This window comes from Bubalus bubalis, chromosome 7 (genome assembly GCF_019923935.1).
Source record: "Bubalus bubalis isolate 160015118507 breed Murrah chromosome 7, NDDB_SH_1, whole genome shotgun sequence".
NCBI classification, from domain to species: Eukaryota; Metazoa; Chordata; class Mammalia; order Artiodactyla; family Bovidae; genus Bubalus; species Bubalus bubalis.
In genome coordinates, this window is record NC_059163.1 from 106,192,481 (window position 1) to 106,219,107 (window position 26,627).

At 37.0% G+C, this 26,627-nt stretch overlaps 1 protein-coding gene across 1 annotated transcript in view; it reads right to left on the bottom strand.

Annotated features, from left to right (window-relative positions):
- GRID2 (glutamate ionotropic receptor delta type subunit 2) overlaps positions 1–26,627 on the bottom strand; it is a 1,609,032-nt gene that overhangs the window by 317,804 nt on the left and 1,264,601 nt on the right. Inside the window, exon 11 of the mRNA XM_025290706.3 lies at positions 13,822–14,134. Within this exon, the coding sequence (XP_025146491.1) occupies positions 13,822–14,134 (313 nt within the window). The remainder of the gene's footprint in view (positions 1–13,821; positions 14,135–26,627) is intronic.

Consider the following 26,627-nt stretch of genomic DNA (forward strand, 5'->3'; position numbering starts at 1 on the left):
AATCAATAATTTTAAATGGTAAAGGCAGCAGATACACCTTTCAGAAATGCTAAAGCAGAGTTTCAACAATGGATATTAGTATTAACTGCTAGAAAAAAACTGAAGCTGACAGAACTGAAGTTTTCTGTACAGCTGTTCCAAATGGAGTGTTAGAGTCTGAGAGACAGAGCTGTAAATAAAAAGAGACTCTATAAAGTTTGATCACCTACAAATCAAAGAGCAATTTTGCATTTCCACAGTGTAGAAGTGTGGATCATGCACTGATATTTTGTTACATCTTGATTCAAGAAAAGCAACTGCCATCAAGAAATGTAGTTAACAAATAAGAAACACTAATAGTTCAGTTCAGTTCAGTCCCTCTGTCCTGTCCGACTCCTTGTGACCCCATGAATTGCAGTGTGTCAGGCCTCCCTGTCCATCACCAGCTCCCGGAGTCCACTCAAACTCAGGTCCATTGAGTCAGTGATGCCATCCAGCCATCTCATCCTCTGTCGTCCCCTTCTCCTCCTGCCCCCAATCCCTCCCAGCATCAGAGTCCTTTCCAATGAGTCAATTCTTCACATGAGGTGTCCAAAGTATTGGAGTTTCAGCTTTAGCATCAGTCCTTCCAATGAACACACAGGACTGATCATTAGAATGGACTGGTTGGATCTCCTTGCAGTCCAAGGGACTCTCAAGAGTCTTCTCCAACACCTCAGTTGAAAAGCATCAATTCTTCAGGGCTCAGCTTTCTTCACAGTCCAACTCTCACATCCATACATGACCACTGGAAAAACCATAGCCTTGACTAGATGGACCTTCATTGGCAAAGTAACGTCTCTGCTTTTTAATGTGCTATCTAGGTTGGTTATAACTTTTCTTCCAAGGAGTAAGCGTCTTTTAATTTCATGGCTGCAATCACCATCTGCAGTGATTTTGGAACCTCCCAAAATAAAGTCTGACACTGTTTCCACCGTTTCCCCATCTATTTCCCATGAAGTGATGGGACCAGATGCCATGATCTTAGTTTTCTGAACGTTGAGCTTTAAGCCCAACTTTTTCACTCTCCTCTTTCACTTTCATCAAGAGACATTTTAGTTCCTCTTCACTTTCTGCCATAAGGGTGGTGTCATCTGCATATCTGAGGTTATTGATATTTCTCCTGGCAATCCTGATTCCGGCTTGTGCTTCTTCCAGCCCAGCGTTTCTTATAATTTACTCTGCATAGAAGTTAAATAAGCAGGGTGACAATATACAGCCTTGACGTACTCCTTTTCCTATTTAGAACCAGTCTGTTGTTCCATGTCCAGTTCTAACTGTTGCTTCCTGACCTGCATATAGGTTTCTCAAGAGGCAGGTCAGGTGGTCTGATATTCCCATCTCTTTCAGAATTTTCCACAGTTTATTGTGATCCACACAGTCAAAGGCTTTGGCATAGTCAATAAAGCAGAAATAGATGTTTTTCTGGAACTCTCTTGCTTTTTTGATGATCCAGCGGATGTTGGCAATTTGATCTTTGGTTCCTCTGCTTTTTATAAAACCATTATATGATGTGAATTTTCACTTTATATTATGCATTGGAATTTCTCTGCCTTATAATAGTGAAAAGTTATAGTACAGGTGTGCCACATTTAAGGGTATTTAACAAAAGTTTCACAGAATGTTATTACTCATCAGTTGTGCAAACTGGAGACAGGAATTCTAAATTTAGCATTATATGTGTTATTGTTATAGTTGTGTTCTAAGTATGCATCTCAGAGATAGGGTAAGTGGTAAAAGTCTTATTTTTCAAAATATAATTTTTTTAAAAGCTATGGTAAATTTCCATACTTTTAGAAATGTGACCATCATAATTAAATTTCTAACTACATATTCACAGGTGAAGAGGAAAATGGACTCAGTTCAAACAAAAATTGAATTTCCAAATTTACATTCTAAACTGATGGTCTTTATTATCACATGATCCAACCAGTCCATTCTGAAGGAGATCAGCCCTCGGATTTCTTTGGAAGGAATGATGCTAAAGCTGAAACTCCAGTACTCTGGCCACCTCATGTGAAGAGTTGACTCATTGGAAAAGACCCTGATGCTGGGAGGGATGGGGGGCAGGAGGAGAAGGGGACGACAGAGGATGAGATGGCTGGATGGCATCACTGACTCAATGGACGTGAGTCTGAGTGAACTCCGGGTGTTGGTGATGGACAGGGAGGCCTGGCGTGCTGCGATTCACGGGGTTGCAAAGAGTTGGACATGACTGAGCGACTGAATTGAACTGAACTGACTGAATCCTTTGATACAAACACTTCAACTTTAATCAATCTCAAATCATCTTTGGAAGAAATTTATCTTTGGAGATGTCTTTGCCTATTTTGGGATTCCCAGGTGTAGCAGTGGTAAAGAATCCACCTACGATGCAGAAGAAGAAGACGCGGGCTCAATCCCTGAGTCAGGAAGATCTCCTGGAAGACGGCATAGTGACCCATACCAGTATTCTTGCCTAGAAAATCCCATGGACAGAGGATCCTGGTGGGTTGCAGTCCATGAGGCCACAAAGAGTCAGACACAACTGAAGTGACTGAGCAGTAGCAGCAGTCTCTTATTTTATTTTTCCCTTGGTCATCTTTGTTTATTTCCCTTTCAGTTTTACTGAAATATAATTGACTCAGCACTGTGTAAGTTTATGGTGTAAAGCATATTGATTTGTCTTCTATACATCATGACATGATTACCACAATAAGTTTAGTGAATAGCCATCAGTTTTTATAGATAAAATTTTTTTAAAATTTCCTTGTGATGAGAACTCTTAGAATTTCCACCCTTAACTTTCATATATAACATTCAGCAGTGTTAATTATATTTATCATGTTGTACATAATGAACCTTGTACTTATTTATACCGTAACTAGAAATTTGTACTTTTTAGCTACTTTTATCCAATTCCTTCTCCCTCAATTCCCTCACCTCCTATCTCTAGTAACCACAATCTGATCTCTTTTTCTATGAGTTTGCTTGTTTGTTTTGAACTACAACACTATGTTAGTTTCTGGTGCACACTGATTTGATATTTCTATACATTTCAAAATGATCACCACACGTAATTACATGTAATTACATCTAATTACCACCTATCACCATACAGAAACAGTACATTATTATTGACTATATTCTTCTCACTGTACATTTTGTCCCTAATCTTAAACTGAAGGGTATTGTGTGGTACTGATGTATAGAACAGTCTTATGGACTCTGTGAGAGAGGGAAAGGGTGGGAAGATTTGGGAGAATGGCATTGAAACATGTAAAATATCATGTATGAAACGAGTTGCCATTCCAGGTTCGATGCACGATACTGGATGCTTGGGGCTGGTGCACTGGGACGACCCAGAGGGATGGAATGGGGAAGGAGGAGGGAGGAGGGTTCAGGATGGGGAACACATGTATACCTGTGGTGGATTCATTTGGATATTTGGCAAAACTAATACAGTTATGTCAAGTTTAAAAATAAAATAAAATTAAAAAAAAAAAAGAACACCAGGTACTACGAAGATGCCAGTGATATTTTAAAGAATCTATGACACATGCTTTTTATCATTTAAATATGGATTAAAAATATATATTTTCTTATAGCATTTTGGGAAAGAAGAAAAACCAACTCAGAACATCTTGAAATCACCCTTCAATTATTTTAAATGTCTCTTAGAAACAATTCCTTGGTTGTTATAAATACTAAAATACTTTTAATTACAGTAGGTGATAAATAGTTCAGAATAGTCAAGAAAATACTGTTCACACTAGTTCTTGTTTTTATAAGCAAAAATCTGATTTGTGCTTCATGTTCCTTAACTACTTGTAACTCTTCAAAAGCCTAGTTCAGCAAGAGAAAGAATTTTCTGGCTTAAATCATAAAGAGATAGTATTAAAATAAATGAAACCCAGGCAATATTGCATGCATCGAGTTCATGGAATAATTGCTTAGGGATTGACTGGGAAAGTAAACAAACTGGTGGGTCACATCTTAGAATCATGACATTGTTTTCTGGTCACATACATTACTCATATCCCACACCCATAATGATAGACTTGAAACAATTTCTGAAAGTATCAAAGTTCACCTTTTCCTTTAGTGTTGGAGAATTCTGGTTATAAAAGGAAAGAATGTAAGTGCCTTGCCATGTTTTAAATCGGCGTGGGGAAATTCTCAAGTAGATGTGACAGCACTCAGGACGCGGCGCGCCTTCGTTAAGGACCGCCAATCATAATGAGCAACAACAGAGATGTTGTTTGAACCTAAATAAAAATTACAGAGAGCCTTTTTGAGTTAATATCTGTAAGAAGAGAATATAGAAAAGAACTTGTCTCTGTAGCCTAGCTAACCTGTCACTGGGAATTACTCTCATTTTCTCTGTGTTCATTAGGGTCAGTAAACAACAGAGCCAGCCAATATCATTTTTGTTATACTCAAATTGAATGTGAAATATCAGATAACATTACAAAGGGATGCCTTTAGCTACAGCATTTCACGGCTTGAATCCTTTGGGGTTTTCTGACTAGGAGACTGGCAAATTTTGTATATTTGATAATCTACACCATTAAATTGGATGTCTTTTGGAGTTATTCTCCTACTCTAAGTTTTAAAGAGATGCTTTCTCATCAATAATCTTTTCTGTTGCCTAATTTGATAGAGAAGAATGTCTGACTCTTCTTTTTGTGGAAATGAAAAAGTTGTGATTCTCTGTAACACTGTGATCCATCTGGCAGTGGGAAGAGCTCTTTATTTTCTTCCAAAAATTGTCCTGGGATCTCAAAGCCAGTGGGTTGCCTTTCATGTTAACTCTTGTGCAGCAGCCACCACGTTATCTTCTAGCATTACTAAAGGTCCTCTTTCTCTTCATCACCAGCATCTGTGGAACTCTTTAATCCTTAAGAAAACTACCAAAGGGATTTTCCTTCTTTACTCCTTTCAATAATTCTGTCTGCTCCTCTTATCAGAAGTGGTTTGTGCTGTGCTAAGTCACTTCAGTCATGTCTGATCTTTGCAACGCTATGGACTGTAGCCTGCCAGGCTCCTCTGTCCATGGGGTTCTTCAGACAAGAATACTGGAGTGGGTTGCCATTTTCTTTCTCCAGGGGGATCTGCCCGACTCAGGGCTCAAACCCTCATTCTTGCATCTTCTGCATTGGCAGGCAGGTTCTTCATCACTAGCGCCATCAAAGGTGGTTTATTTGGTCCCAGTTTGACTATGGCCCACTTAAATGATGTTGAACATTCCTGCAAGGACTGTGTCTTTCTTATGATCATATTCAAAATATCTAGGCTGGGAATGCCATACACTATACCCAAGGAATATTTATAAAGTCAGTTAATATAGTTATTCCTTGTTTTATTTTGCTCTTCATGCTCCTGACACATAGCTGGTATAGTAAATGCTTGCTGGTATGTGGTGCAGTGATAAAGAATCCTCCTGCCAATCCAGGAGACATAGGTTCAATCACTGGGTTGGGAAGATCCCATGGAGAAGGAAATGGCAACCCACTCCAGTACTCTTGCCTCAAAAATTTCATGGACAGTCCATGGGGTCACAAAGACTTTGGAAATAAACATATGTGATAGTCTCAAACGTTTACATGATTATAAATATTTATAGTTCAAAGAACAAGATAAAACCCTCTGAAGTAAACTCTGAAATTTCCATTTGCAAGTAAACAGCAAATGAATTACAGATATCCACGTGTGTGAATAAGTCATAGAGGCCCTTCGTGGCCAGGATGATATGAGTCACTGAGCATAAACTAAATATCAGGGATCTTCAAAAATCAAGCCTCAGTTTTTTTTTTAGGTATGTTGATTGCACAGTCATGAAGATAAGGGAGGATATAAAATGGCACCAAAACTTGCATAAAATTGGTCTCTCATTCATGCATTAAACTACCTAATTCACAAGCTCTAATGTTCTAGCCAAACAGATGTACTAAGTTTATCTCTATAATGGACCATACTGCTTTTGCACAGTTGGATTCCCTGAGCTGTTTTTCTGGAATGGTTTGAAGTTACAGATTTTTAAGAAAAATCAGGATTAGTAAACAACTCACATATATTTAGCATTTTTATGCTTTTAGCCATCCCTGAACTTTTTTCAAACATCTCTATGATAATACTGAAATGCCTCTTTATTCCTACTTGATCTGGTCTAGTGGCTCAATAAAGACCATAATTATGAAATAATAGCTGTTCAGTTCAGTTCAGTCACTTAGTTGTGTCTGACTCTTTGCCACCCCTTGAATCGCAGCACACCAGGCCTCCCTGTCCATCACCAACTCCTGGAGTTCACTGAGACTCACGTCCATCGAGTCAGTGATGCCATCCAGCCATTTCATCCTCTGTCGTCCCCTTCTCCTCCTGCCCCCAATCCCTCCCAGCATCAGAGTCTTTTCCAATGAGTCAACTCTTTGCATGAGGTGGCCAAAGTACTGGAGTTTCAGCTTTAGCATCATTCCTTCCAAAGAAATCCGAGGGCTGATCTCCTTCAGAATGGACTGGTTGGATCTCCTTGCAGTCCAAGGGACTCTCAAGAGTCTTCTCCAACACCACAGTTCACAAGCATCAATTCTTCGGTGCTCAGCCTTCTTCACATTCCAATTCTCACATCCATATATGACCACAGGAAAAACCATAGCTTTGACTAGACGAACCTTTGTTGGCAAAGTAATGTCTCTGCTTTTGAATACTTCTCCTTAAAAGACTATATTTTTATTAGAAATTATCACTAATTTCAACTTTACTGCCTGTGCATGGATACTGTCATAAATTGATTCTATTTTTCATAGGGTTTTTTGAAACTGTCCTTAATTTATTTTTAATCAAAGTGTAAAGGTGCTCTCAGTATCTTTTAATGAGTTCACCTTTTCATTGTTAGCAAGTGTAAGAATAGCAGCATTTAAAAGATGAAGTAGTTAATCTTATGCAATTCTGCATGATTCATCATTATGAATTTGTATAAATGTATAATCAACCTACAAGCTGTACAACTTATTTAGGGGAGCAGTTGAGATAGAAAAGTGCTTAACATATTTATAACTTTTGATATCTGCAGCTTGTTTACAGAACTAGAAAAGAATTTAAACCATATGGATACTTTTCTTTATCTTTTTCTTTTGAGTATTCTCCAAAACTTGAAGAAATTGGACCACCTGGAGAAAAGAATTCAGAAAGCCAATCTATAAGCTTGTCAGCATTCTCAAAAATAAGGCTTCAACCAATGGGAGACTTTATAAATTTCTCATCTTAGCTATTTAAGAAAATACACTAGGGGAGACATTCTGGATACTTTTCTATTCGGTTTAAATGAGTTTAATGTCATTGGGCAACAGAATGTAGTCTAATAAACACAATATTGCAGTTAACTCTACACTTGATTTAGTTAAGTATTTGCTGTGCTCAGTTGTGCCTGACTTTTTGTGACCCCATGGACTGCAGCCCGTCAGGCTCCTCTATCCAAGGGGATTCTCCAGGCAAGAATACTGGAGTGGGTTGCCATGGCTTCCTCCAGGGGAGTTAAGTATTTAACACTTATTAGTTTATTTAATTGATCACTATGCATTTATCAAACACCTAATATGTCGCAAAGAGTTGGGCATGACTGAATGACTTATGCTTTCTCTTTATTCATGTACAAGACATGGAATTAGGTAAAGGGGCTTTAAAGATAAATAGGACACTGTCTTGTGTTCAAAGCACTCAGGTGAAGACAAATTAAAAAAAGGCAATTACACTACAGTTGATAAGTACTATGATAAATATATCTGACAAAGCATGGAAGATGGTCCTTAATCCCAGCAAAGACTTCTTGAAAAAAGTGAGATCAGAAGAAGAATTAGAAGATGCACAAGAATTTGCCATGTGAAAGCAGAAAGTGGGAGTAGAGATTAAGAAATTGGTAATAAAGGCATTTCAGGAATTGAGAAGCATAAAGGCAGAGACATGACACGACACAGTCTTATGTTCAAGAGACAAATACAGTTTGGAGAAACTGGACAATTAGAGATGAGCCATAAGTGACAGGAAATGAGAATCAAGACTGGACAAGGGTCAGATGATGGAATACTGTTCATGCTCTAAATTACTTTTAAACTGTGGGCACTGGGGAGCCAAGGAAATATTTAAAGAATGGGAATTATGTGGTTAGCTTTCCATGACAGTGATAATTTGGGTATACATGAAAGTATGTGGACCATGTATTTACAGGAAATAAATGTGGAAAAGGAAGATGTATTATGAGATTCCTGTAGTTCCTATAAAAAAATGAGATAGGCCTAATCGAGGTAACAATCTAGGATTTATCTCTCTAGGTGAGAAGAGATTTCCACTCCTAGAAATAAATTGGTAAATTTTGAAGGACTTGATAATAGGTAAATATAAGGAATAGAAAGAAGAAGAAATCAAAATGGTTTTCAAAGTTTCTAACCTGTTTAAGTCATTAATGCATAGGCTGGAATAGAGAATATGAGAGGCTATAAAGGTTTAAAGTGCAAAATAAATTCAGTTATTGACATATTGAAATTTGTGGAATCTCTGATATATCCTGAGAGTCTAGTGACAGTATACAAAACTAAAATTTAAGGATGGATGATGTAGATTTGGGAAACATCTGCATTTTGATAGTAATTGAAACCATGCCCAGAAAAACTGGCTAGAATGTGAAGTGAGATTAAAAAAAGAGATTCATTGCATTTAGCTTTACCACCTGTTTCTAGTCAATGCTCATATTTATCAAATCCTACTTATCTATCCTCACTTATTGACAATTTTGACACATGGTTTATTTTCTTTTTCTCTAATCTAAGTCAACCATCATTAGAGATGGTTCATCTAATCCTCTGGACTCTCAGTTGATCAAGTTTGAGGTCCTTCACCACCTCTCCAGTCCAGTTCAGTCGCTTAAATGTGTCTGACTTTTTGCGACCCCATGGACTGCAGCATGCTAGGCTTCCCTGATCATCACCAACTCCCACAGCTTGTTCAAACTGATGTCCATTGAATCGGTCATGCCATCCAACCATCTCATCCTCTGTCATCCCCTTCTCCTCCTGCCTTCCATCTTTCCCAGTATCAGGGTCTTTTTCAATGAGTCAGTTCTTCGTATCAGGTGGCCAAAGTATTGAAGTTTCAACTTCAGCGTCAGTCCTTCTAATGAATATTCAGGACTGATTTCCTTGAGGATTGACTAGTTTGATTTCCTTGTACTCCAAGGGCCTCTCAAGTCTTCTCCATCACCACAGTTCAAAAGCATCAATTCTTTGGTGCTCAGCTTTCTTTATGGTCCAACTTTCTCATCCAAACATGATTACCAGAAAAACCATAGCCTTGACTAGATAGACCTTTGTCAGCAGAGTAATGTCTCTGCTTTTTAATATGCTGCCTAGGTTGGTCACAGTTTTTCTTCCAAGGAGCATGTGTGTTTTAATTTCATGGGTGCAGTTCACCATTTGCAGTGACTCTGGAGCCCAAGATTTTAAAGTCTGTCACTGTTTCCATTGTTTCTCCATCTATTTGCCATGAAGTGATGGGACCAGATGCATGATCTTTGTTTTTTGAATGTTGAGTTTTAAACTAGCTTTTCACTCTCTTCTTTCATTTTCATCAAGAGGCTCTTCAGTTTCTCTTTGCTTTCTGCCTTAAGGGTGGTCTCATCTGCATATCTGAGGTTATTGGTACTTCTCCCTGAAGTCTTGATTCCACTTGTGCTTCATCCATCTGGTATTTCAAATGATGTACTCTGCATATAAGTTAAAAAAATCAGGGTGACAATATACAGCATTGACATACTCCTTTCCCAATTTGGAACCAGTCCATTGTTTCATGTCCGGTTCTAACTGTTGCCTCTTTACCTGCATACAGATTTCTCAAGAAGCAGGTCAGGTGGTCTGGTATTCCCATCTCTTTCAGAATTTTCCACAGTTTATTGTGATCCACACAGTAAAAGGCTTTGGTGTAGTCAATAAAGTGGAAGTAGATGTTTTTCTGGAACTCTCTTGTTTTTTTGACGATCCAACAAATGTTGACAATTTGATCTCTGGTTTCTCTGCCTTTTCTAAATCCAGCTTGAACATCTGGAAGTTCTCAGTTCACATATTGTTGAAGCCTCGCTTGGAGAATTTTGAGCATTACTTTGCTAGCATGTGAGATGAGTATAATTGTGCGGTGGTTTGAACATTCTTTGGCGTTGCCTTTCTTTGGCATTGGAAATGTAAACTGACATGTCCTGTCCTGTGGCCACTGCTGAGTTTTCCAAATTTGCTTGCATATTGAGTGTAGCACTTTCACAGCAACATCTTTTAAGATTTAAATAGCTCAGCTGGAATTCCATCTCCTCCGATAGCTTTGTTAGTAGTGATGCTTCCTAAGGCCCACTTGACTTCGCACACCAGGAGGTCTGGCACTAGGTGAGTGATCACACCTTTGTGGTTATCTGGGTCATTAAGATCTTTTTTGTAGACTACCTCTTCAGGAATCCACATTTACAAGTCCCATTTGGTAAATACAAACTTTGAACTCTCACACTACTGTTTCCACTATTGTTCTTTGGCCTCATTTAAAACTGTACTCTCTCCCACTACTACTCTATTACCCTCTGGTCTTATTCACTATTGGACTCATCATTGGTCCTTTTATTTTTTTATTTCTCCATGTATGCTAATATCTATGATTTCAACCACAGTCTTGGCAATAATTTAAAGTAATTTGCCTTGTTACCCTTTTTTTCATGTGCCTAACTATTCATGGTTGAGCCTAAGTTTTTGTTTTTTATTTAGTAAACACGTATGTGATACTTGTGTGAGTTATTGCATCTAAGGAGTTCACATTTTTTAACCATTTTAATTGTCATTACAAAGCAATGAGGTGGCACATACAAAGTGTTTCCTGCAAGAGCTCACACCAGCATACAAATTTGTAATCCCCAAGCTGGACTACAAAATTCTTCTGTTTCATTGACTCTTTTCTCTGTTTTGAGGATGTTCTCTATGGAGAAATCAACCATCATGCTGTGAGAAAGCCAAATTATCCTATAGAGAAAAGCCACAGAGGAAAATAGCTCTCAGCAAGCATTAACTATCAGACATGTGAGTAGAATGAACAAGCCTTCAGATGAGTTTAGCTTGCAAACTTTGGGCTGTCTAGCGGGAGTTTGGAGATTATTGAGCAAAGACAAACCACCTTCACCATGTTTTGTCTGGATCTGTGATGCACAAAATTGATAGGTTTTAAAGTAATTTATTACACAGCTATAGTCACTGGAACACTTCCTATAAAAAGGTTATCACTAAATCCAATGAATGCCTTTCAAGTATTAATTTTACTCAATTCATTGAAATGTTTAACTCTGTCAACCAAATCTTCCATATTCAAAAATTATCTTTACTTTGTGTGTGTACAACTAGATGGTATACGTGGTACTTGCTTCTTTCTTGTCATTCTTTATAATTTACCACTGAAATCTCCTCTACTCATTCATTTCCACAGGGCTCTGTCCTAGGCCCTTTATGGGTAGTGGTCCTCAATCAGGCGTATGCAGTTAAGAACAACTATTCTGTATGATATGATTCACTTTCTTGGCTTCAATTATCTCCTACATGCCAATATCGCCTCAATATATATCCAATATATAATCCAGCCCAGACGCCTTTTTTGTGTTTCTGACAAATATTATCAAACCACTAACAAGCATTAGAAATATACCCCTGGATATTTTACAGATACCACAACTCAAAGGCACCAAAATGCATGTCTTACCTTCCCTATCACACTTGCTCTCCCTAATTTTTTTCCCCCCAGAAATGACATCAACATCCAATACACACAACTTCCCAATCCAGAAACTTAGCATAAAATTTCACCTCCTTTCTGTCCTTCAGTAGCAATCCCCATACCACTGTATAATTTATCATGTTCTATTAATTCCAATTCATCAATACCATTCTCTTTATTCCCAATGCCATCTTTTCTTTGTGCAAGCCACTGTGCCTCTTTACTTAGTTATCATAATACTCAGATAATTTTTCTCCCTTTCCACATTGTTCTTTTTCAATTTCCTCCATTTGATAATCAGAATATTTCTATAGTTAAAATTTAAAAATGTATTTTCCTGTTTAATGCCTTTAAATTGCTGATAATTTCCCTGAAGATCAAATTCAAATCCCTGCTATTAACAAATATATCTTCAACCTTATCTTTATCGGTTACACCCTGCAATGTTTACTGCACTTTCCTTCTCACTTCTTGGTCTTCAATTCTGTCCCACCATCTATGTGTCCTTCCCCCATCCTCTTCTTCAATAAGCCCTTTGCATAGTTAATTCTGTCTGTTCATACAGTATTAACTCCAAAAGCCTTCTTTGCCACATTAAGATATATGCAGCCTCCCTACCTCTATGATCTCATAACAGACTGTGCTGATCTCTACCACATGTGGGTTTTACATGTTTGTGTCCCAAAGGACTTGTAGATCAATGATGGCAAAGACTCTTTTGTTCACAACTGTATACTCAGTGCCTAGCAAAGTTCTATTAAATAAAAGCTGTGGATTAAATACCTACTACATGGACTTCCTAGGTGGCGCTAGTGGTAAAGAATCTGCCTGCCAATGCAGGAGATGCAAGAGATGCAGGTTCAATCCCTGGTATGGGAAAATCCCCTGGAGAAGGAAATGGAAACCCTCTCCATTATTCATGCCTGAGAAATCCCATGGAGAGAGAAGTTTGGTGGGTTATATGTAGTCCATGGGGTCAGAAAGAATTGCACATTATTGAGCATGCATGGATGCAAATATCTACTAGATTAGTGATTATTTAATGGACCAAAACTTTCTGTGATAAATATATGAAGATACAGAAAGGTAGTGGGGAAAAGCATGTTTAAGGGACAAATTTTAAGTAAGAATGTAGAGATTAAAAGTCTAGGCAAAACTTATGATTGGTCAAATGAGATAGAAAGGATGAAATTTAATGGAAGATCCAATAGCAAGTATATTTTAAAAATAAGATGCTATTGAGAGTTGTATTAATAAATATTAAGGCAAAAGCATCATGTGTCTCCACTGTGACACCTATGTCTCCTCTTCAATACATATGATGCATCTGCAAGAAACTAATAATGCCCTAAGTGTTTTATTATTTCATTTTCTATGATGGCAGTAGTCTCAAATAAGGGATTTAATAAGTATTCTTCTATTCTGAAACAGAGTCAAGTAATTATGTAGGCAAGTTTAAAGAGTAGGCAGATTGACTATTGAACAACACAGCAAAGACATTCTGTAGAATACAATGCAAGTTCAGTTAAACAACTGGTAAAGATTATGTATTAAAGTGAAAGATATAGCATAAAATTTCTTATTGGAATCTTGAGGGCTTTTCACTGCCAATAAATATTTTTAATACATGAAATGATGTCTCTCAACAAAGAGCAAGTCTCAACATCTCTTACATATGTAAATAATTAAGCAATATCTGCTCTGGTAGTAAGTATTTTCATCCAGTAAGACTATTTCTCAGAATTTCAGTTTGGGAAAATCTCATCTTGAGTTTCTTGTGAACCTGACATCTGACATTCATTTTTGGCTTTGTTGATGAACTTGAATTTACATCAAAAGATACTGTACTTTTTTTTTTTGCTGGAAATCTGGTGTTTGAGGTCCACTAGGGAAGAGTAGAATATGTTCTTTTCTGAGTGTTGCTCTAAAGACCTTTTAGAACATTTATTGATGTCAAGATACAGAACCTTCCTAACTGAATCCATGGCATATGAAACAACACACTTCTTTTTTATACTATACCATATTTTTTATCCTTACCTTGTTGTACAAAGGATCCATACACAAACCACATGGAGTTGTAGAGAGTAGTAGAAGTCATTGATCCCATTTGTAATCGTGGAGGATTAAGCCAATTCAAGAGGTAGACCAGTAGACCCACGAGAAGGACGGTGCCAGCAATGCAAGCCCATAGTGAGAGGTCAAATGGTGCAAGACAAGCAAACATATCCACTGTCTTTTCAGCCCTTCGAAGTAGGACTCCCACTGAGTAGTCCATGTAACGTGTTGTAAAGTCCACCACATTCTCACGGTCTGGGGTGATGGTTAAAGCAGAGATTCCTATGTCAGCTCTCTGAGAAATGGAAAGAGAAAGGAATATGTTAGCAGAGTGAAAAACAACTTTATTTGTGGCACTGTAGCTTGTTTTGAGGGAAAAAAATAGATGCCTCAGGCAACATCTTAAGCCTTTTTATAAAAACTGAAAAGCACAGCAGAGACTTCTTAGAGAATAGCCATATGTGAATTTTGCATTTCCTACTGCAAATCTTAGCTCAGGAGAGTTAGACAAATTACCTTATTCATATTATCAGTGCCTGTGAAATCAGGGAAGAATATTACAGACACAGGTAACTCCTGAAGGAAACTGTCTTTTTTCCTTGGGTAACTTTATCAAAGCCATCATTAACACAATAGCAAAGATAAAACTTATTCTAAACAATTCTTCCTGAGAAAATATCTCCAAGAAATTCAATATATTATTACCGAGTAAATTATTAGGTTATTAAAGACATTCAACATGGCATTTCACCCTTGGTTTAGACTTCTCTGCACCAAAATTTATATTATTAGGTTCTACATACATTAGAGTTTATTAGAGCTTTCATGGCACTAAGCTATAGCATCATACACCAGAAATTTCTACCATAATTTTATTTTTTAAACCTCAGAAACATTTTAGTAAACAATTAGATTAAGGAGACAAATACTCTTCTTGGAGCAATAACCATTCTTCTCCGAGTGTGCCTTAAATTCTCAGTATTTAGCGATCAAAATCATAGCATATGCTATTTGGCTTATATAATAAGGCACATAGAATTGCAGTAAAAGCACAGAACTAATGACTTCACACTTAAATTCTATGATGTAAAAAATATTTAAATATCTAAACTATGCATGTTGTTTGAAATAATGATCCATAGCTGTGACTAAACTTGCAGAAAGCTTCTTTCAGACAAACACAAACAATAGTAAATTGTTGAATATTGTCACTGTTGTTTTTTTGTTATTGTTTAATGAAAGAATATAGAAATTGGTTTTAATGCTTTTGGAGGAAAAAAGACATGAAAAGTAACATGCTTAGTGGAATGCTAAATCAACTCAGATACATCTAGCTTCTGAAGTAATAACAGCTACAAAGATACTCTACCTAAAGTTAAGCTGTGTGTGTGTTTGTGTGTGTGTGTGTGTGTGTGTGTATCAGCTCAACCATATATTTTGATGCTGCTGCTGCTACTGCTGCTGCTAAGTCGCTTCATTTGTGTCTGACTCTGTGCGATCCCATAGATGGCAGCCCACCAGGCTCCCCCATCCCTGGGATTCTCCAGGCAAGAACACTGGAGTGGGTTGCCATTTCCTTCTCCAATGCATGAAAGTGAAAAGTGAAAGTGAAGACACTCAGTTGTGTCCAACTCTCAGCGACCCCATGGACTGTAGCCTACCAGGCTCCTCCATCCATGGGATTTTCCAGGCAAAAGTACTGGAGTGGGGTGCCATTGCCTTCTCCGATATTTTGATGCTAGGCCCTGTGATAAGTATTAGAATAACTTCTCTCATTTAATCCTTACAATGAGTTATGAATTACATGTTTTCTTATCCATTCCATAGATGAAGAAACTAAAACTTCAAGAATTTAAGTAACTTATTTCAGTCCTCACACTCACGAAGTTTTCAGATGCCAAATATTAAAGCTATGTTTTTCTTACTCCAAAGCCTGTGCTTATAATCATTTTACCATACTGCAAGAAATCATTCATTTGCCAAATGGCTCATATTGTAGGTAATTAGGATAACTAGTTTTAGGAAAATTTTTACTTTAAAAGACTTTGAAATTTGCTTTTCTTAATTTTACTATTTACACTGCAACAAGGCTATATTATCATAAGTACTATGAATTTAGGCTTATTAACTGAGAAGTATTAAACTTAGTAACACTATGTGGAAATGAATTTTCAGAGAAATAGTTATTGCTTTCAAGCTCATGTATTTATTTTGCATTGTTTAGTTACTAGGAATCGGGTTTTTTTTCTGAAAGAAATGTAACCTGGATCCTTAGCACTTTAGTCCAATTTTTTCTGAGCTTCAGTTTACCTATTTGTGAAATAAATATAACTGTCTTTAGTATGACTATTGTGAGCTGACTCACTTATCCCAACCTCAGTGGTGAATAAGTAACTCCTCAAGATTCAATTAAATTCTCAGAAAACACATTTCCTTTTTCAGGATATTAAAGTACTGTGGATCAGTAATTTACGAATCGATGCACTAGGGACCCAAAGCACTTTATGAGTCAAAGTAAAAAAATTTCCATCTAAGGAGGAATTTGCTGCAAACATATTGATTAAATATTTGTAAATGTTCACAAATATTTTGCTAATAAATAACTAAATGTTTTACATTTAATGATTATGAATCAGAATAATTACTATACTGATTTTTAATAATAGATACTTGCACATATCACACAGTAAATTTCTGTAATAAAATAAAAATATCTAGGGGACATTGTGTTGTGTTTGTTATTTTTTCTTTTGGAGAAGTGAACTGATTATTTTGCATGTGCTAAAATATTTATTAAAAATAAGAATTGTTTTTCCTGTTTCTATGAAGAACTTCCTAAATTCTAGTCTACTGTCAAACACTTGGTTATTCTGTGCTCAAGGAGAAATTCCCAGTCACCCTGTGGAGAGGATATTAGAATCATAAAATGGGCTTTTTAAACTGCACAAATGTATTTACAAACACAACACATACCCAACAACACACAGATTTTTCTGTCTCTGGGATTTGTATACAACTTCCTGAGGAAGTGCCTGACTCCAGACTTGTGAATCAGTAATATAGCAGACCATTGTGTTTGTTATTAGTATGTGATATTCTTTACTTCTCATAAAGAAGCTGTACTGTGGCAGAAGAAAAAGCAAGAATCGCTGACTCAGAAAGATGTTCCTAAACTTCTTGAAAAGGTCCCAAAATGCTCAAACAACCATGCCTTTCTTTCTTTCCTTCCCTCTTTGTCTATCATTTGTCTATGTATTTATGTATCTATGCATGTACGTATGTATGTGTATTTCAACTCACTTGTTCAGTTTCTACAATGACTTCTCCCATCTTTAGCCTCATAAATATTTAATTTTCTCAGTCCCTCTAACTATCAGAAGATGACCTCCACTGTTCTTTTACAGAGGACACAGAAGATGCTGAATTAAAATTCATACTTATTTCTATTTCTCAATCTATATCCCATATCCAGCCTATTTGATTCAAATTTATTTGCTATGGAGAAACTGTCCTCCTATCTAACCCTCTATCAATAAACTTAACAACCATTCCCTTCCATTTCAGATGCTTAAACATCCATTTATTGGCAATTTCACATTGGTGATCCTCTGTACTTGGGCCCTTTTCTTATTTGAGATCCTCTGCCTTGGCAAGCCCATTCATATCCATTACCCCCATTGATCCCCATCTACACACATGATTTACAAATTTATACTTCTAGATTTAGAGCTGAGCTCTGGAGTCTAGAATGATTTATGTAATTACATAATTGATATTACTATTAGATGTCTCCAAAACACTTTGAATTTAATGTGGCCAAGACCACAACAGAGGTATTCAACTCAGATCAGTCCTCTTCCGATGTTTCCTGCTTCACTGGATATCTTTTCACATAAGTCTTAATTCTTGGCAGTCTTTCTGTTGAGCAAATCTCATCCTGTTCCCTACCACAGTTTAAAGGTTTTCTGTGGATTTGTACTGCTTTTAAGAAAAGAGATTAAAATCTTTAACAAAGTCTATACATCTTTGCATAGACTATCCTCCACCTATCACAACATATTCCTACTGAACCATTTTTCTTTCCAGCACTTCTTTGTGATGCATGATCTTCTTACATGCTGATTATACTCTCTGAATTGATTCTCCTGAAACTTCAAGTGAACTCTTCTTCATATTCATAAATCAGCTCAATTATCACTTCCACAGGGAAGCTATTCATGGGCTGTTTTGACTGGAATAATAATTTTGTTCTTTACACTATCAGGAGTATCCCTCATTTACCTAGAAGTTATATCAGTTGTAATTTTACCCATATTTGTATGATTTTTGACCAATGAAATTTTCTATTAGACCAAAAGCCCTGTGAAGGGAGGGACTGTCATTTTAACCAAAAAATTGGCATATTCTTGTATCCACCTGACCTGCCTCTTGAGAGACCTGTATGCAGGTCAGGAAGCAACAGTTAGAACCGAACATGGAACAACAAACTGGTTCCAAATAGGAAAAGGAGTACGTCAAGGCTGTATATTGTTACACAGCTTATTTAACTTATATGCAGAGTACATCATGAGAAACGCTGGGCTGGAAGAAGCACAAGCTAGAATCAAGGTTGCTGGGAGAAATATCAATAACCTCAGATATGCAGATGACACCACCCTTATGGCAGAAAGTGAAAAGGAACTAAAAAGCCTCTTGATGAAAGTGAAAGAGAAGAGTGAAAAAGTTGGCTTAAAGCTCAACATTCAGAACACTAAGATCATGGTACCTGGTCCCATTACTTCATGGCAAATAGATGGGAAAACAGTGGAACAGTGTCAGCCTTTATTTTTTTGGGCTCCAAAATGACTGCAGATGGTGATTGCAACCATGAAATTAAAAGATGCTTACTCCTTGGAAGGAAAGTTATGACCAACCTAGATATTATGACCAACCTAGCATATTAAAAAGCAGAGATATTACTTTGCCAACAAAGGTCCATCTAGTCAAGGCTATGGTTTTTCCACTGGTCATGTATGGATGTGAGAGTTGGACTGTGAAGAAAGCTGAGCACTGAAGAATTGATGCTTTTGAACTGTGGTGTTGGAGAAGACTCTTGAGAGTCCCATGGACTGCAAGGAGATCCAACCAGTCCATCCTAAAGAACATCAGTCCTAAATATTCATTGGAAGGGCTGATGCTGAAGCTGAAACTCCAATAATTTGGCTACCTGATGTGAAGAGTTGACTCATTGGAAAAGACCCTGATGCTGGGAGGGATTGGGGCAGGAAGAGAAAGGGATGACAGAGGATGAGATGGCTGGATGGCATCACCAACTTGATGCACATGAGTTTGGGAGTTGGTGATGGACAGGGAGGCCTGGCATGCTGTGATTCATGGGGTCGCAAAGAGTCGGACACAACTGAATGCCTGAACTGAACTGAACTGTATCCAGCACACTTATTTGGCATAGATTCATCATCAATAAGTTCTTCCTTCATATATGAAGGAAGGTGTAACATTTACTAGATATTTTAACCAGTTCTTATAAGTTTTCTATTTCTCAGCATAACTGACAAAGAGGGGATTTTACAGAATAAAAATAAAATGGTAATATAAGAACATACTGTTTGATAGAAGTGATAGATTTATATCTTAATTATTTCAATAATTAAAATAAGGTTCTTGCTTTATCAATATACTTATGTTTATGTTATTTACCAATAGCTAAGGTAGAGTCTACTAGGGCAGGTTCAATATATTACAAACTATTATTATATGTCAAGAATTTAATGTAAAAGTGCTTATTTGAATTTTGATAAGATCTAGGACTAAAACTATTGTAGAATATAAATATTTTTCAACTGTTCTAATTACACATTTGTAGCATTTACCTTGACAGAAAATAGAAGATTTACATTATTCTAGTCATATAAAGAGATGGATGGATAATACAATGAAAGTGAAGTAAAAGAGTTAGTTGCTCAGTCATGTCTGACTCTTTGTGACCACATGAACTGTAGCCTGCCAGGCTTCTCTGTCCATGGAATTCTCCAGGCAATAAAACTGGAGTGGGTAGCCATTTCCTTCTCCAAGGGATCTTCCCAAACCCAGGTCTCCCACATTGCAGGCAGATTCTTTACTGTCTGAGCCACCTACAAAGCCCTGGATAATACAATGGGACGTGCCTAATAGCCATAGGCTCATTGACTTTCAGAAACTTACACATAAAATATTGAAACACATTTACTCTAAATTTAATTTGAAATAAATGAGCATATCCAACAAATAGTCATGTAATTTATGCTTGAACATAATGCTAAGGACATTATACTACTAATACCAATAGCTATACATTTATGTAATGTTTACTATATATCTAGTGCCATGTTACATGCTCCACATACATTATATTATTTAATATTCTAACAAGCCCAATTACGAAGATGAAAAATTTACATTTGAAATATTCTAATTAATATAACATATTGATTTTATTATGAACTGATATATATTTCTCTTTATCGTCTATTAAGTATGTCTCTGATACATCACATTATAAATCTAAATATCTCCCTCTATGACAATGTTTTAAATACTTAGAGAACACTGGTTTATTCTCTACTTAGAAAAGTTACTTTAAAATAAAAATAATTTGTTTATTCAATCACCAAGGGAACTTTTCATGCAAAGATGGACTTAGACTAAACTTGGTAATGCTCAAAATTCTCCAAGCCAGGCTTCAGCAATACGTGAACCATGAACTTCCTGAGTTCAAGCTGGTTTTAGAAAAGGCAGAGGAAACAGAGATCAAATTGCCAACATCCGCTGGATCATGGAAAAAGCAAGAGAGTTCCAGAAAAACACCTATTTCTGCTTTATTGACTATGCCAAAGCCTTTGACTGTGTGGATCACAATAAACTGTGGAAAATTCTGAAAGAGATGGGATTATCAGACCACCTGACCTGCCTCTTGAGAAATCTGTATGCAGGTCAGGAAGCAACAGTTAGAACTGGACATGGAAAACAGGCTGGTTCCAAATAGGAAAAGGAGTACATCAAGGCTGTATATTATCACCCTGCTTATTTAACTTATATGCAGAGTACATCATGAGAAACGTTGGGCTGGAAGAAGCACAAGCTGGAATCAAGATTGCTGGGAGAAATATCAATAACCTCAGATATGCAGATGACACCACCCTTATGGCAGAAACTGAAGAGGAACTCAAAAGCCTCTCGATGAAAGTGAAAGTGGAGAGTGAAAAAGTCAGCTTAAAGCTCAACATTCAGAAAACAAAGATCATGGCATCTGGTCCCATCGTTTCATGGGAAATAGATGGGGAAACAGTGCAAACAGTGTCAGACTTTATTTTTTGGGCTCCCAAATCACTGCAGATGGTGACTGCAGCCATGAGATTAAAAGACGCTTACTCCTTGGAAGGAAAGTTATGACCAACCTAGATAGCATATTCAAAAGCAGAGACATTACTTTGCCAACTAAGGTCCGTCTAGTCAAGGCTATGGTTTTTCCTGTGGTCATGTATGGATGTGAGAGTTGGACTGTGAAGAAGGCTGAGCGCCGAAGAATTGATGCTTTTGAACTGTGGTGTTGGAAAAGACTCTTGAGATTCCCTTGGACTTCAAGGAGATCCAACCAGTCCATTCTGAAGGGGATCAGCCCTGGGATTTCTTTGGAGGGAATGATGCTGAAGCTGAAACTTCAGTACTCTTCCACCTCATGCATAGAGTTGACTCATTGGAAAAGACTCTGATGCTGCGGGGGACGGGGGGCAGGAGGAGAAAGGGACGACAGAGGATGAGATGGCTGGATGGAATCACTGACTCGATGGACATGAGTCTGAGTGAACTTCAGGAGTTGGTGATGGACAGGGAGGCCTGGCATGCTGCGATTCATGGGGTCGCAACGAGTTGGACACGACTGAGCGACTGAACTGAACTGAGGATCAAATAAAAATTATTGATCTTAAAATTATAAAATATTTTAAAACAAAATACTGTTGATCAGAATTCCTCAGAAATCCTATGCCGTTGACTTTGAAGCAAAATTTTTAATTTTGCATTGTTTATGGGGTTCTTGAGGCAAAATACTGAAGTGGTTTGCCATTCTCTCCTCCAGTGGACCACCTTTTGCCAGAACTCTCCACTATGACACATTCATTTTGGATGGCCCTGCATGCCATGCCTCGTAACTACACTGAGTTATACAAGTCGCTTACCACTACAAGGGTGTGATCCATATTGAATTTTATATTTGTCTTTCACCAATTTCATTCTTTGGTTCTTTTGATCTTCACATCCTTCTAAAACATTTGGAATCTTTACTATCAACAATTACATCACATTTTCCTGCTCATTTTGCCTCATTTAGAAGTTTGAGAAGCAGGCTTTTACTTTTTTTATCTACATTACTAGCAAAATACTTATGAAGAGTATGTGGGCAAGTTCAAAGTATTGAAACTTGCCTCTATAGTGCTACCCACTTTGACAATAGTTCATTAGTTAACACTTCAGATACGATTTTTTTAGTCATCTACAGGTATTTTTACTATACTGTCCTCCAGTCGATTTTCTCTATATAGTTTTTAAGTGCTTTGTAAAAGGCATTATTGAACTCAAAATATATGAGTAATCATATTCATTTTATGAATAGCTAATACCACCAAAAAAGAAAATGAACTGCTTACCTCATTGCCACCTATAACACATCTGATTAATAACCCATTCCATAAATATATCAGAAAATAAAATCAAATTCATTGCTCTGTGAGAATGAATTTTCTTTTCTAATTTTGAATATGTCAATCTCCAATGATATAACAGCTCTGTTTTTCTTGTTTTGCACATATTATCTGTAGTAACTCATATATCACCTCAGGAAATGCATTTATTCCCTTAAGATATCATTCATTTAGACTTGGAAACTTGAACCATTAAAGGTGCCTCATTAAAGACTCTTGGACTGCAAGGAGATCCAACCAGTCAATCCTAAAGGAAATCAGTCCTGAATATTCACTGGAAGGACTGATGCTGAAGCAGAAACTCAAATACTTTCGCCACCTGAAGCGAAAAACTGACTCATTGGAAAAGACCCTGATGCTGGGGAAGATTGAAGGCAGAAGGACAAGCGGACAACAGAGAATCAGATGGTTGGATGGCATCACTGACTCAATGGACATGAGTTTGAGTAAACTCCGGGAGTTGGTGATGGACAGGGAAGTCTGGCATGCTGCAGTGCATGGGGTGGCAAAGAGCTGGACATGACTGAGCAACTGAACTGAACTGAATTGAAAGGTACCTTCAATTCCTTTAAGTATTTTCCACTATCATTCTTCTCTTTTTTGCTGCCCTGCATGGCATGTGGGATCTTAGCTCCTAACCAGAGATCAAACCTGCACTCTGCTTTGGAAGAATGGAGTCTGAACCACTGAACCGTCTGCGAAGTCCCTCCCCCTATTCTCTCATTTTCACCTTAAAGATTTTTTTTGCACAAAGTGGAAGAAAAATCATTATTGAAGAGCTTTAGCACATATTTAACAAGCCGCTAGGTCTATCCTGCCTATTCAACTTCTTAAATCATACATTTTTTATCCTACTCTCCACAAGAATGAACTGTTCATAGATTTTTAAAAATTTCTTGACAGTTTTCTTAAACCTTGTTTTATATTCTTTGGTCTTGAAATAATATTCTAATGTAAAAATTTCAGACTTGCTTGGGAGAAAACAGGCATTGAAGAAATGTTAAAGAGGATGAAAAGAAGGGTTGGAGAGGGAGGTAAGGAGGGGAAAGAAAGGTGGCAGAGAAGAAAGAAACAATGTATTCAAGTCTTAACCTTTATTTAATGATACATGCCATGACTTTGGGCAAGTGGGCAAACCATTTTAGATTACTCATCTGTATAAAGAATAGATTGAATTGGTAATATAAGAGCCTTTCTAACTTTGAAATTTTAATTCTAAAAATCATCTATTGAGACCTTATATTATAGTCATTTTCTGCTAATATGAGACTATAAACATTCTTGTTCTAAACACTTTACATTAAAGACCTTAAAGTTTCAACCGGTCTTTCTTAGTAAATACAATATGTCAGTTGTCACTGCCCTTACCAAAAAAAACAAAACATAAGTACTGGGGGAAAAAAACCAATCAAATTGTCAGAGTAATCACAAATGATTAATTTTCTCAATGTCAAGACTTTATGTATTTCTTTGAAAGAAACAAATAAGTTTTCACATGTCACTGTTATATATTAATATTTCAGTTTCAATCATATTAATAAAAACATAGTACAATATCCATTACTTTTCAAATATCCCACTGGAAGTGAATAAATATCCAGGCAAAACCAATGAGATTGTCATTAAAGTAACTTTCATTCTGAAATTAGGATTATACTTAAAAATTCTAGAGAATTTTTAAAGAACAAAATAAAGAAAACAGTCAAATCCCAATAGGATGATTACTATTGTAACTCCCTTAATGTTTTTATATATTTACTTTTACACTTCTATGCTCAGACAGCAAGGAGATCAAACCAGTCAATCCTAAAGGAAATCAACCCTGAATACTCTTAGGAAGGACTAATGCTGAAGCTGAAGCTCCAATACTTTGGCCACCTGATGTGAACATCTGACTCATTGGAAAAGACCTTGATGCTGGAAAAGATTGAAGGCAGAAGGAGAAGAGGGTGACATAGGATGATACTGCTGGATGGCATCACTGATGCAACAGACATGAACTTGGGCAAACTCCAGGAGTGGCGAGGGACAGGGAGGCATGGCCTGTTGCAGTCATGGAGTCCCAGAGTTGGACACGACTTTTGACTGAACAACAGCCACACTTCTATGCAGAGTATTTGCAAGCTCACTGAAAGAATGGTATTGATTTTTGTTTTTTGAAGTATGTTGATTTACAACATTATATTAGTTTTAGGTATGTAGCATAGTGATCATTTTTATAGATTATACTCCATTAAAAGTTATTACAAAATAATGACTATAATTCTCCATGCTATACAGCATATCCTTGTTGCTTATCTGTTTTATCATACTACTTTCTATTTCTTAACCTGATACCCATATCTTGCTCTTGCCATCTTCCCTTTCTCTATAACAACTAGTATATTTTTTATATGTCTGTTTCTTTTTGCTGTATACATTAATTTAATATTTTAGATTCTACATATTAGTGATAACATACAGTATTTGTTTTTCTCTGACTTACTTCACTAAGCATGATATTCTCTAGTTCCATCCACGTTGCTGCAAATGGCATAATTTCATTCCTTTTTATGGCTGAATAATATTTAGAATGCTATTAATTTGGTTATAGCTTAGAGCATGATAAGGGAACTAATAATCCAATTAAGACAAGTACTAAGAATATTTTGTTATTGCATTATTACACTATAGCTATTAATATTTAACATCTATATAGTAGTAGCTATATTAGCTATACTAGCTATATTAGTAGTAGCTACATTCTACTATAGCTACTACTATTTAACATCAATACAGTGCTTGTGTGTGTGCTAAGCTGCTTCAGTCATGTCCAACTCTTTGCAAACCTTTGGATTGTAGCCTGTCCATGGGATTCTCCAGGCAAGAATACTGGAGTCGGTTGCCATTCCCTTCTCCAGGGGATCTTCCTGACCCAAGGATTGAACCCAGGTCTCCTGTACTGCAGGTGGATTCTTTACCGTCTGATCCACCAGGGAAACCATTATATAGTACTGCTGCTGCTGCTGCTAAGTCGCTTCAGTCGAGTCCCACTCTGTGCGACCCTATAGACGGCAGCCCACCAGACTCCCCCATCCCTGGGATTCTCCAGGCAAGAACACTGGAGTGGGTTGCCATTTCCTTCTCCAATGCATGAAAGTGAAAAGTGAAAGTGAAGTCGCTCAGTTGTATCCAACTCTTAGCGACCCCATGACCACAGCCCACCAGGCTCCTCTGTCCATGGGAGTTTCCAGGCAAGAGTACTGGAGTGGGGTGCCATTTGCCTTCTCCATTATATACTGCTGCTGCTAGTAAGCACTAAATAAATTGCAAAGATGGGGCAGTACTGGGATAGTAATGAGCTAAAACTAGTCAATCTTAAAGGAAATCAGCTCTTTAGAAGTACTAATATTGAAGCTGAAACTCCAATACTTTGGCCACCTGATGGGAAGAACTTACTCATTGGAAAAGACCCTGATGCTGGGAAAGACTGAAGGCAGAAAGAAAGGAGGGTGACAGAGGATGAGATGGTTGGATGGAAGGTTGTCTCCACAGTCTATGTGTTGTGAACATAATCACTTCCCCCTTCAAACAATGAGCCCACTCCCTCAGTGCTGCTCTAGAAGAATGTCCAATTTATCTCCTGATTTGAAATGACTTTTAACATATGCTTAATTCATACAATCACACACACACACACACACATGTTCTGGGACTTCTTTTTTACTGGTCCAATTTAATACAATTTTAATTTTTTTATCTTTATGTCAATATTGTCAATATCTACAGTTCATGAATTTCTTGCTTTCCGTTGTTTTTACCTTCAGGTTTATTTACGCTAAAGCTATGTAAATATATCTTCCAATGTATTTTAAATGACTCTCATAAATTCATAAAGTCACTTTGGAATTCTGAATGGACTCAAAGATAACTTAATTTACTTTGGTCAAAAATATTTTAATAGTCTTTGGATCTAAGAACATTATATTTTCCTATTTATTCTAGTCTATTCAAGTCTATTTTTTCTCTTTTAGAGCACAACCATATATATTATTTTAAAATAGTGATATTCGG